The 11,814-nt window shown below is 42.5% G+C and overlaps 2 protein-coding genes across 3 annotated transcripts in view; both read left to right on the top strand.

Moving 5' to 3' along the window:
- LOC129846895 (G protein-coupled receptor kinase 5-like) overlaps window positions 1–7,146 on the top strand; it is a 22,055-nt gene extending 14,909 nt beyond the window's left edge. Inside the window, exons 7-8 of one of the 2 annotated variants that reach the window (XM_055914701.1) lie at window positions 1–61; window positions 1,693–7,146. The exon at window positions 1–61 is cut by the window's left edge and continues 71 nt beyond it. In XM_055914701.1, the coding sequence (XP_055770676.1) occupies window positions 1–61; window positions 1,693–1,749 (118 nt within the window). In that variant the 3' untranslated portion in view covers window positions 1,750–7,146. Of the gene's footprint in view, window positions 126–1,692 lie in introns of both variants that reach the window. The other variant, XM_055914700.1, reaches the window with a different exon arrangement.
- Window positions 7,147–10,574: 3,428 nt separating this feature from the next.
- LOC129846893 (huntingtin-like) overlaps window positions 10,575–11,814 on the top strand; it is a 59,159-nt gene continuing 57,919 nt past the window's right edge. Inside the window, exon 1 of the mRNA XM_055914698.1 lies at window positions 10,575–11,005. Coding sequence (XP_055770673.1) covers window positions 10,908–11,005 — 98 coding nt within the window. The 5' untranslated portion in view covers window positions 10,575–10,907. The remainder of the gene's footprint in view (window positions 11,006–11,814) is intronic.

The raw sequence follows: 11,814 nt of genomic DNA, 5'->3' as shown, positions 1-11,814 counted from the left end.
TGTGAACAGACCCAACCCACCGCCAAAGAGAGGATTCTTCTACAGGCTGTTCAGACGAGAGGCAAGTGCTGCTAGCTCTCCTCCCCCCGCCGCCGCCGCCACCGTGAGAGGTGGTGGGGGTTAAGGTAGTTCCCTCTTCCTCCATCTTTCTTTTCTTCTTCTTTACCTCTGACTTTTCTCTCTGGTTGAAGACTCTCTCTGCTTGTGTTTCTTCTCTGGTTGAAGGCTCTCTCTCTCTGCTTGTGTTTCTTCTCTGGCTGAAGGCTCTCTCTCTCTCTGCTTGTGTTTCTTCTCTGGTTGAAGGCTCTCTCTCTCTGCTTGTGTTTCTTCTCTGGTTGAAGGCTCTCTCTCTCTGCTTGTGTTTCTTCTCTGGTTGAAGGCTCTCTCTCTCTGCTTGTGTTTCTTCTCTGGTTGAAGGCTCTCTCTCTCTCTGCTTGTGTTTCTTCTCTGGTTGAAGGCTCTCTCTCTCTGCTTGTGTTTCTTCTCTGGCTGAAGGCTCTCTCTCTCTCTCTGCTTGTGTTTCTTCTCTGGCTGAAGGCTCTCTCTCTCTCTGCTTGTGTTTCTTCTCTGGTTGAAGGCTCTCTCTCTCTGCTTGTGTTTCTTCTCTGGTTGAAGGCTCTCTCTCTCTGCTTGTGTTTCTTCTCTGGTTGAAGGCTCTCTCTCTCTGCTTGTGTTTCTTCTCTGGTTGAAGGCTCTCTCTCTGCTTGTGTTTCTTCTCTGGTTGAAGGCTCTCTCTCTCTCTGCTTGTGTTTCTTCTCTGGTTGAAGGCTCTCTCTCTCTCTGCTTGTGTTTCTTCTCTGGTTGAAGGATCTCTCTCTGCTTGTGTTTCTTCTCTGGTTGAAGGATCTCTCTCTGCTTGTGTTTCTTCTCTGGTTGAAGGCTCTTTCTCTCTGCTTGTGTTTCTTCTCTGGTTGAAGGCTCTCTCTCTCTCTGCTTGTGTTTCTTCTCTGGTTGAAGACTCTCTCTCTCTGCTTGTGTTTCTTCTCTGGTTGAAGGCTCTCTCTCTGCTTGTGTTTCTTCTCTGGTTGAAGGCTCTCTTTGTTTTGTTTTTTTGGTGTCATCTTCCCAGGTTAAAGAGTGTTGTTTTACCTCAGTCAGTTGGTAAAGCAGGAAGTCCAGTTGGTAAAAGCTGAGTGTTGAGGCTGTGTGACTACATCTCTGTATTGGGCCTTTTTAACTACATGTGTAGCCTAACTGACCCAGAATCAGTTCTTAATGGCAGCAGCAGGTAGCATAACGTTTAAGAGCGTTTGGGCAAGTAACCGAATGTTTGCTGGTTCGAATCCCTGAGCCGACTAGGTGAGAAATCAGCCGATGTGCCCTTGAGCAAGACACTTAACCCTAAATGCTCCTGTAAGTCTCTGTGATAAGAGCGTCCGCTAAATGACTTGAATGTAAATAATGTCTGAAAGATTATACAGCACGCCTATGGCTGATCTAGGGTCAGTTATTAATGGTCTCATAGAATGTAAATAATGTCTGAAAGATTATACAGCACGCCTATGGCTGATCTAGGGTCAGTTATTAATGGTCTCATAGAACCTGTTGAAAATATTCTGACTGATTCAGTCTGTTTTTAAAGGTAGTAAAAAGTTACGTTACAGCCTTATGCTAAAATTAAAAATTAAAAAAATGTAAAGTTAAAGAGCCCATTGATCCTATGTAACGGCTTATTTAACAACTTGTTCCCAGGTCTGTTTAAAGAGTGGCTACGAAGACGAAGAGCACGAGGAGCCTTCCCGACTTTAAACCACTCCTGCTCCCCTCTCCCTCTTCTTCTCCTCTTTCCTTCTTCAAACGCCTCCCGGAGCGTAAAATGTTAGGAACCTCGATGAATGTTAAACCTGTATTTATGATATGTATTAAAAGTGTATTATAATAATTAAAGAAAAACATATGAGTTTAAAGATTTTGTACATTTGTACTTGAATTGTGTCCTAGATGTATATTTTCACTAAAGGTTGTATTGTATAAAAGCCATATTAAGTACCACTTGAATGCATAGATACATTTTGTCAACGTTTTTTTTTTTTGTTGTTTACGTTTTTTTGTTTATTTGTTTTTTTTGGAACGAAATGTATATTAAGGATCTTGTTTATTTTTTATTTTTTAAGAAGCACAGGCCTCATCCCAAATGGCAGCCTATTGCCCTATATAGTCCACTACTTTTACCTATGGCCTATGGGTCCTGGTCAGAAGTAGGGCACTGTGTAGGGAAAAAGGGGTACTATTTGGGACTCAACCATTGGTATCAGTAGTCTTTTTATTAGTTTTCTCGATGGAGCCTTTGTTTGTATGTACAGTATGTCTACGTTTCCAATGGCGCCCTATTCCCTGCATAATATAGTGCACTATGTAGGGAATAGGTCTCTGGTCTAATGTAGTGCACTATATAGGGAATAGGGCTCTGGTCTAAAGTAGTACACTATATAGGGAATAGTGTTCTGGTGTAATGTAGTGCACTATATAGGGAATAGGGCTCTGGCCTAATGTAGTGCACTATATAGGGAATAGTGTTCTGGTGTAATGTAGTGCACTATATAGGGAATAGGGCTCTGGTCTAAAGTAGTACACTATATAGGGAATAGTGTTCTGGCCTAATGTAGTGCACTATGTAGGGAATAGGTCTCTGGTCTAATGTAGTGCACTATATAGGGAATAGGGCTCTGGTCTAAAGTAGTACACTATATAGGGAATAGTGTTCTGGTGTAATGTAGTGCACTATATAGGGAATAGGGCTCTGGTCTAAAGTAGTACACTATATAGGGAATAGTGTTCTGGTGTAATGTAGTGCACTATATAGGGAATAGGGCTCTGGCCTAATGTAGTGCACTATATAGGGAATAGTGTTCTGGTGTAATGTAGTGCACTATATAGGGAATAGGGCTCTGGTCTAAAGTAGTACACTATATAGGGAATAGTGTTCTGGTGTAATGTAGTGCACTATATAGGGAATAGGGCTCTGGTCTAATGTAGTGCACTATATAGGGAATAGGGCTCTGGTCTAAAGTAGTACACTATATAGGGAATAGGGCCCTGGTCTAAAGTAGTACACTATGTAGGGAATAGGGTTCTGGTCTAAAGTAGTGCACTATATATGGAATAGGGTTCTGTTTAGAATGTATCTTATGTCTGTCTTTTCTGGTCTGTTCTTTTGGCCAACGTCCAGTATTACCGTATCACATATTCCCTGTTCCAAATCAACCCCTAGCCCCATACACTCTACGCCCTAAACCCTAGCCCCTAGACTAAAACATCCCCCTAGTTCTTACACCCTAAGAAGCCCCCAGACCATAGCTAGACTCTATGCCAAGGTTCTCCAACTGGCGGCCCACGGGCTGAATTTGGCCCGCGGGTGATTTTATTTGGCCCCCCAATTTATATATATATTTTTTTAATTGTTGGACATAAGACTGTAAAAACACCAGCAAATCAGCTCCAAGTTATTAACATTTTGGAAATCTGTTCCAAGATATTCCCACGCATAATAGAGAGATACAGGTATGTGATCGTATGCAAATGTGGGCAAGGTTTTAAATAATTATGTTTTAGTCAAATATATCTGTTTGGGCTTCTCGCGGTCAATTTGCAGTCTACAAATAATGTTGTAATCACGTTCCGTCTGCATCTAGTTAATGACCCCTGACCTACGTACTGGGCCCATGTGAAGATCGGAGAGGATTTGAAAGCAGAACAGATGTTAATTCTGTCTGCATGTCTCATAGTCAAAATGACTTCCTTAAACTTAAAACTTCCCCAAGACTACGGAAAATGTAGTCACCCACTTCCAGAAAAGCACAGAGAAGCAGGTCAAGTGCTCTGGCAGAGGGGTGGGGAGAGAAAATGTAGTCACCCACTTCCAGAAAAGCACAGAGAAGCAGGTCAAGTGCTCTGGCAGAGGGGTGGGGAGAGAAAATGTAGTCACCCACTTCCAGAAAAGCACAGAGAAGCAGGTCAAGTGCTCTGGCAGAGGGGTGGGGAGAGAAAATGTAGTCACCCACTTCCAGAAAAGCACAGAGAAGCAGGTCAAGTGCTCTGGCAGAGGGGTGGGGAGAGAAAATGTAGTCACCCACTTCCAGAAAAGCACAGAGAAGCAGTTGACATGGAATGGTTAAATGCTCTGGCAGAGGGGTGGGGAGAGAGATGCCTTGATTTAACAGTGCAGTAGACCTTGTGTCCATGCCTTAAGCTCTGGTGGTGAGGAGGAGGATGGTGATGGTGGTGGTGGTGATGAGGATGATTTACAAACCGAATATAAAAGTTATAAAATGTCACAGAACCGGACGTTTGTAACTCAGACTGGCTTGATTTTGAAGACAAAAGTGCTTTCATATAATCAACAAAAACCATGTCAAATAGGTTAAATTAGACCAATTACTGGCACTGAGATGGTTATCCATGACAAATGACCTACAGTTTAATCATAATGATATCTTTGCCTAGTGACCAGAGCCCTATTCCCTATATAGTGAACTACTAGTGACCAGAGCCCTATTCCCTATATAGTGAACTACTAGTGACCAGAGCCCTATTCCCTATATAGTGAACTACTAGTGACCAGAGCCCTATTCCCTATATAGTGAACTACTAGTGACCAGAGCCCTATTCCCTATATAGTGAACTACTAGTGACCAGAGCCCTATTCCCTATATAGTGAACTACTAGTGACCAGAGCCCTATTCCCTATATAGTGAACTACTAGTGACCAGAGCCCTATTCCCTATATAGTGAACTACTAGTGACCAGAGCCCTATTCCCTATATAGTGAACTACTAGTGACCAGAGTCCTATTCCCTAAATAGTGAACTACTAGTGACCAGAGTCCTATTCCCTATATAGTGAACTACTAGTGACCCAGAGCCCTATTCCCTATTTTGTGCACTACTATAGACCAGGCCTCGTGTCAAAAGTAGTGCCAGGAGAGAGACTTCAATGAGGATTTGATCACGTCTCACTACACCATGGAGTCTCTTCCGTAGGAATGACTTGAGACGAGCGTTTTCGGCCATTTTGTTTAGTTTGTTTTTCTTTGTCATTCAGGCGACCATATTATTTACCAACCGTCCAACCAATGTAACCCCCTTCACTTATTTATTTTTTTAATGCTGTGAAAATGTTGAGATGGATCTTTTTTGTTGCTGTTTGCTGTACATTCTGTACTGTTTTCATGTCTTTTATAGAAACACCCAGCCTCCCAGAATGACCTTTCATTCTGTTTAACCATTGGAGGGGTGAATCTAAGAATCCTATGACAGTTGTTACCTTTGTCCTCTATTCCGGAATGCCCTGCCCTTTATGACGTCATTGATTTGAATCAATTAGAATGTTAGAACAGAATGTACTGTTGACATTCCTGAAAGGGTTCAGGGAATTCCATTCTACATTATTTTACACAAATGACTGCAGTTAATCATTGAATATCAAATGTATTTATAGTACACCACACAGTCTTCTGAAGAAGCCACTAGAACTCCTCTGTTAGAAAACAACGTTACGTTTCTCACATACATACACTTGTAGTGGCTCAGCTCTCATCAGCCTGCTATCTGACATGGGGAAAGAGAACTGTGAGTGTTCACAGAGATCTGGCTATTCCATGACATTCCATTCTAGAATTAGGAACATTATACAGTGCAGTACATAGCTAGCTCTTGGCTGTTGGCTTTTTCTAGATTTTTATATTTCTTTGCTTCCAGACGCATCACAAAGCTCACCTCACAGTGTAGAAACACTCTTTGCCTCAAAAACCATGTAAATGATGTACTTCAAAACGTGTAAGCTCTTTGATATCTCATTAGGCGCAGGCACGCACCCAGGCACAGACACACACACACACACACACACACACACACACACACACACACACACACACACACACACACACACACACACACACACACACACTTGGACTAGGGGGAAAGGTTTGGCATCCATACCTGTACAGCAGTAAGAGATTTCATTTTGCGGCACTAAGGTGTGGAAACGGTCTGCTTCTCAAATGGCACCCTATTCCCTACTGTATGTAGTGCACTACAAAAGAAGTGTACTACATAGGGCATAGTGTTTCATTTTGGATACATCCGATAACTATAGGAAGTGTCTTTGAGAATAATGCAAATTACATCAAATCAGACTGGAAATGGTTTTGATTTCAAAAAAGTTTTTCAACTGAAATAACTGGCATAAACCTTGACCTGCAGTGTGTGGATGGCCAAGAGTTGTTCCTGACCATGTGACCTGGCCCGGGAAAACCTCTGAGCCCAAGTTAAAGCCTCTCTGTGGCCGGGGGATTCAATCCGTTCGCTCTTTGTCCTCAATGCGCGTTTTTTTAAAGTCAATGTTCACGGTAGATGCTGCATATGTTTATCTCAGTCAGAAATGACCTTTTCTAAAAGCATCGTCCCAATCCTCCATAGACTATAGGACGGAGGTTCAGTCCCATCTTCTAACTAGGGTCCCGTTTTGGTCCCTGGTTACATCAGGATGGAAGAACTCCAGGCCCCACAGTATGTGCCAACCAGTCATCCTCAGTCAGTTTTCTTTTTACTTCTGAATGGCTGGCCCCACGTTAGGCTGACAAGGAACCTAATACAGCTCATCAACAAAAATTACATTTTTTAACAGTTTTGAATGTCTGCACAAAGTGCATTTTAATATATATATATATAAAATAATTATTACTCAAGCATGTTATTGGTTGTTGCAGGTTCCTTGTCTGTAATTGAAATGACCTTTCAGTGCCAACATATGACACATATTTACAGGGGACAACAACAAATTTGTTATCACAAGGTGTGACCAGGACAAATTATACTTGTCTTTTTTTTGGGGGGGGGGATACGTCCCAAATTGACAACATAATCCCTATATAGTGGTCTACTCGCGACCAGGGCCCATAAGGCTCTGTTCTAAAGTAGTGCACTATATAGGGAATGAAAACCGGTGCCATTTGGGACGGAGACCTTTTTAATTATCTTTTTTTCTTCTTTTTTGTTTTTGTAGTTGTACAGTCATGTTGTTCAACCACTGCAGTTCATGTAATTGTTGTACAAGTTGTATCACTGGGTGTTACTGTATCATATCTTCTGACATTTGTAATTATTCTGAGAATACACTGCCGTTTGGATAAAAAAAAACTACCCACGAGTCCCCGGACTGGTTTTTGGTTTTGACATTTGAGTCATTTGACAGAGGCTTTTATCCAGAGGGACTTAGTTATTTACATTTACATTTACATTTAAGTCATTTAGCAGACGCTCTTATCCAGAGCGACTTACAAGTACATACATTCATACTTTTTTGTACTGGCCCCCCGTGGGAATCGAACCCACAACCCTGGCGTTGCAAGCGCCATGCTCTACCAACTGAGCCACACGGGACCACCTAGTTATAGTGCTTTCATCTGAAGATAGCTAGGTGAGACACATTATTATATACACAGTAATGCATTGTAGTCATGAAGCACCTTTTCATTATACAAATATACACCAACAGTAAAGGAGGATAAAGGAGGTGTCCCAGATAGAACCCAACAGTAAAGCAGGATAAAGGAGGTGTCCCAGATAGAACCCAACAGTAAAGGAGGATAAAGGAGGTGTCCCAGATAGAACCCAACAGTAAAGCAGGATAAAGGTGTCCCAAATGGAACCCAACAGTAAAGCAGGATAAAGGTGTCCCAAATGGAACCCAACAGTAAAGCAGGATAAAGGTGTCCCAAATGGAACCCAACAGTAAAGCAGGATAAAGGTGTCCCAAATGGAACCCAATAGTAAAGCAGGATAAAGGAGGTGTCCCAAATGGAACCCAACAGTAAAGCAGGATAAAGGTGTCCCAAATGGAACCCAACAGTAAAGCAGGATAAAGGTGTCCCAAATGGAACCCAACAGTAAAGCAGGATAAAGGTGTCCCAAATGGAACCCAACAGTAAAGCAGGATAAAGGTGTCCCAAATGGAACCCAATAGTAAAGCAGGATAAAGGAGGTGTCCCAAATGGAACCCAACAGTAAAGCAGGATAAAGGTGTCCCAAATGGAACCCAACAGTAAAGCAGGATAAAGGTGTCCCAAATGGAACCCAACAGTAAAGCAGGATAAAGGTGTCCCAAATGGAACCCAACAGTAAAGCAGGATAAAGGTGTCCCAAATGGAACCCAATAGTAAAGCGGGATAAAGGAGGTGTCCCAAATGGAACCCAACAGTAAAGCAGGATAAAGGTGTCCCAAATGGAACCCAACAGTAAAGCAGGATAAAGGTGTCCCAAATGGAACCCAATAGTAAAGCAGGATAAAGGAGGTGTCCCAAATGGAACCCAACAGTAAAGCAGGATAAAGGTGTCCCAAATGGAACCCAACAGTAAAGCAGGATAAACGTGTCCCAAATGGAACCCAACAGTAAAGCAGGATAAAGGAGGTGTCCCAAATGGAACCCAACAGTAAAGCAGGATAAAGGTGTCCCAAATGGAACCCAACAGTAAAGCAGGATAAAGGTGTCCCAAATGGAACCCAATAGTAAAGCAGGATAAAGGTGTCCCAAATGGAACCCAACAGTAAAGCAGGATAAAGGTGTCCCAAATGGAACCCAATAGTAAAGCAGGATAAAGGTGTCCCAAATGGAACCCAATAGTAAAGCAGGATAAAGGTGTCCCAAATGGAACCCAATAGTAAAGCAGGATAAAGGTGTCCCAAATGGAACCCAATAGTAAAGCAGGATAAAGGTGTCCCAAATGAAACCCAATAGTAAAGCAGGATAAAGGTGTCCCAAATGGAACCCAATAGTAAAGCAGGATAAAGGAGGTGTCCCAAATGGAACCCAATAGTAAAGCAGGATAAACGTGTCCCAAATGGAACCCAATAGTAAAGCAGGATAAAGGAGGTGTCCCAAATGGAACCCAATAGTAAAGCAGGATAAACGTGTCCCAAATGGAACCCAATAGTAAAGCAGGATAAAGGTGTCCCAAATGGAACCCAACATTAAAGCAGGATAAAGGAGGTGTCCCAAATGGAACCCAACAGTAAAGCAGGATAAACGTGTCCCAAATGGAACCCAATAGTAAAGGAGGATAAAGGTGTCCCAAATAGAACCCAACAGTAAAGCAGGATAAAGGTGTCCCAAATGGAACCCAACAGTAAAGCAGGATAAAGGTGTCCCAGATAGAACCCAACAGTAAAGCAGGATAAACGTGTCCCAAATTGAACCCAACAGTAAAGCAGGATAAAGGAGGTGTCCCAAATGGAACCCAACAGTAAAGCAGGATAAAGGTGTCCCAAATGGAACCCAATAGTAAAGGAGGATAAAGGTGTCCCAAATAGAACCCAACAATAAAGCAGGATAAAGGTGTCCCAAATGGAACCCAACATTAAAGCAGGATAAAGGAGGTGTCCCAGGTAGAACCCAATAGTAAAGCAGGATAAAGGAGGTGTCCCAGATAGATCCCAACAGTAAAGCAGGATAAAGGAGGTATCCCAGGTAGAACCCAATAGTAAAGCAGGATAAAGGAGGTGTCCCAAATGGAACCCAATAGTAAAGCAGGATAAAGGAGGTGTCCCAGATAGAACCCAACAGTAAAGCAGGATAAAGGAGGTGTCCCAAATTGAACCCAATAGTAAAGCAGGATAAAGGTGTCCCAGATAGAACCCAACAGTAAAGCAGGATAAAGGAGGTGTTCCAGATAGAACCCAATAGTAAAGCAGGATAAAGGTGTCCCAAATGGAACCCAACAGTAAAGCAGGATAAAGGAGGTGTCCCAAATGGAACCCAATAGTAAAGAAGGATAAAGGTGTCCCAGATAGAACCCAACAGTAAAGCAGGATAAAGGAGGTGTCCCAGATAGAACCCAATAGTAAAGCAGGATAAAGGAGGTGTCCCAGATAGAACCCAACAGTAAAGCAGGATAAAGCCTTAACCCCTCCATACTGTAGTGTACTACTTTTGACCAGAGCGCTACGGATCCTAGTCAAAAGTGGTGCACTACACAGGGAATCGACTGCCGTTTGGGACAGAATGAAAGCACACATACAGGTGTAGCCTACATGTCAGATAGGGATTGAGTGTTGTCGTTTCCTACAGGTACTACATTTCTGGTGTGAGACAGTCATCTGGAAGAAACATTATTTAATTTTGATCGGTACGTTTTTCTATTCTACCTGTTCTATTGAAATGTTGATATCACACTAATAAGTTTGCGTGCTGAAATACACGGCATGTGACTGCAGGCTAGTGTTTTCCTAATATGTTCAATACGCACTACCTCATCCACATCTCCCCAGAGCAGACACACGCCCGAATCACATGATGATTCTGCCAAGAACGCTCACTTGGAAGGGAACTGCCGTTTTCCCCCCGACTAAACAGTCGGGATTACCGTTAAGGGAATAGAACGTAAACGGTGCAGATGATATACCGTTCTGATATCACCGATTACCGCCTCGTCGTGCAGGATTTCAGCACTCGTGACGCTCAACAACAAAAAGCCGTTCCCCATCCACCCAATCACGGCTGACAACGGCCCTAGCCTCGTCCTTATTGGTGCCCGCTCTTCCTCTGATTGGCTACCGATGTAGCGTTGACCCAACCCTACCCAACTGTCACAGAGCTCCCACTTCCTTGTGATTCTGTCGGGGTGCATCGAAGATGGGTTTGAGTATGGATGGTAGCTACATCAACCAACGTCCTATTCATTTACTGAGACTATTGTAAAGAAATAAAGCATTTTTTTTTGCGTCGAAAAGTGAAGGTGGAGAGGCGGCAGTAGTAGTCGCGAATAGTGTTCACACGCTCGTCGTACTACGGACAGCTCGCTTCCCCGTGCGTTTTTTTTTTATTGCCCCCCGGTTGATTCCGATAGCTAGCTAACTGATACTAACGACAATTTTGTAAATATTAGCCAGCTAAGCTAACCACTGCTGGTAAAATGGCCACCATGGATAAATTGATGAAGGCCTTTGAATCTCTCAAGTCATTCCAACAACAACAGGGACCGCCAACGGCCGAGGAGATGGCTCAAAAACAGTAAGTCATGTTTGTATATGGTCATTGTGTTGAGACATTGCTAGCGACGAGTTAAGCGCAAATAAACGGCAGTTGGCTGGCTAGCTAGCTAGCGAAGCTGTTCGCATGTTATTGCGAGTTAGCGATGCTAACCTTATAGCAAGCTAGCTGTCAACGTCGCACCTCCAGTCCAGGCTACCTGTCATAACACACACAAACAACAACACACAGACACAGTTTGCACCCCACGTCTATTTGATAGTTAACGTCAGCTGTCGCTTGTAAACAAGTGCTAAGATGGACTAAATACTACGATATCCTTTCACTAAACTAAAGTCTTGGAAAAAATATCAATCAGTTTATTTTCTCTTCTCATACAGTGCAGTTGACAGTTTTTTGTTTTCCCCACAATCATTCGTTGCTGGTTGTCTAATACACATAGAATTAGCCTTTACATGTAGAATTGATTTCAATACATTTCTTTTATCAAATAAATATAATTACATTTCTATTTGTCACATGCTTGGTAAACAACAGGTGTAGACTAACAGTGAAATGCTTACTGACAGGCCCTTCCCAACAATGCAGAGAGTAAAAAATAAAAAATAACACAAGGAATACAGTGCCTTGGGAAAGTATTCACACCCCTTGACTTTTTCCACATTTGTTGTGTTACCAAGTGGGTTGAAAATGTATTCAATTATATTTTTGACAACAATCTACACAAAGTATTCTAATGTCAAAGTGGAAGAGGATTTGAACATTTTCTGTGAAAAATAAATGAAAAACCCCCTGAGATGTTAGAATCAACTTTGGCAGCCATTACAGCT

This window comes from Salvelinus fontinalis, unplaced genomic scaffold (genome assembly GCF_029448725.1).
Source record: "Salvelinus fontinalis isolate EN_2023a unplaced genomic scaffold, ASM2944872v1 scaffold_0640, whole genome shotgun sequence".
In the NCBI taxonomy this organism is placed as follows: Eukaryota; Metazoa; Chordata; class Actinopteri; order Salmoniformes; family Salmonidae; genus Salvelinus; species Salvelinus fontinalis.
This window is presented reverse-complemented; position numbering and strand designations above follow the sequence as displayed.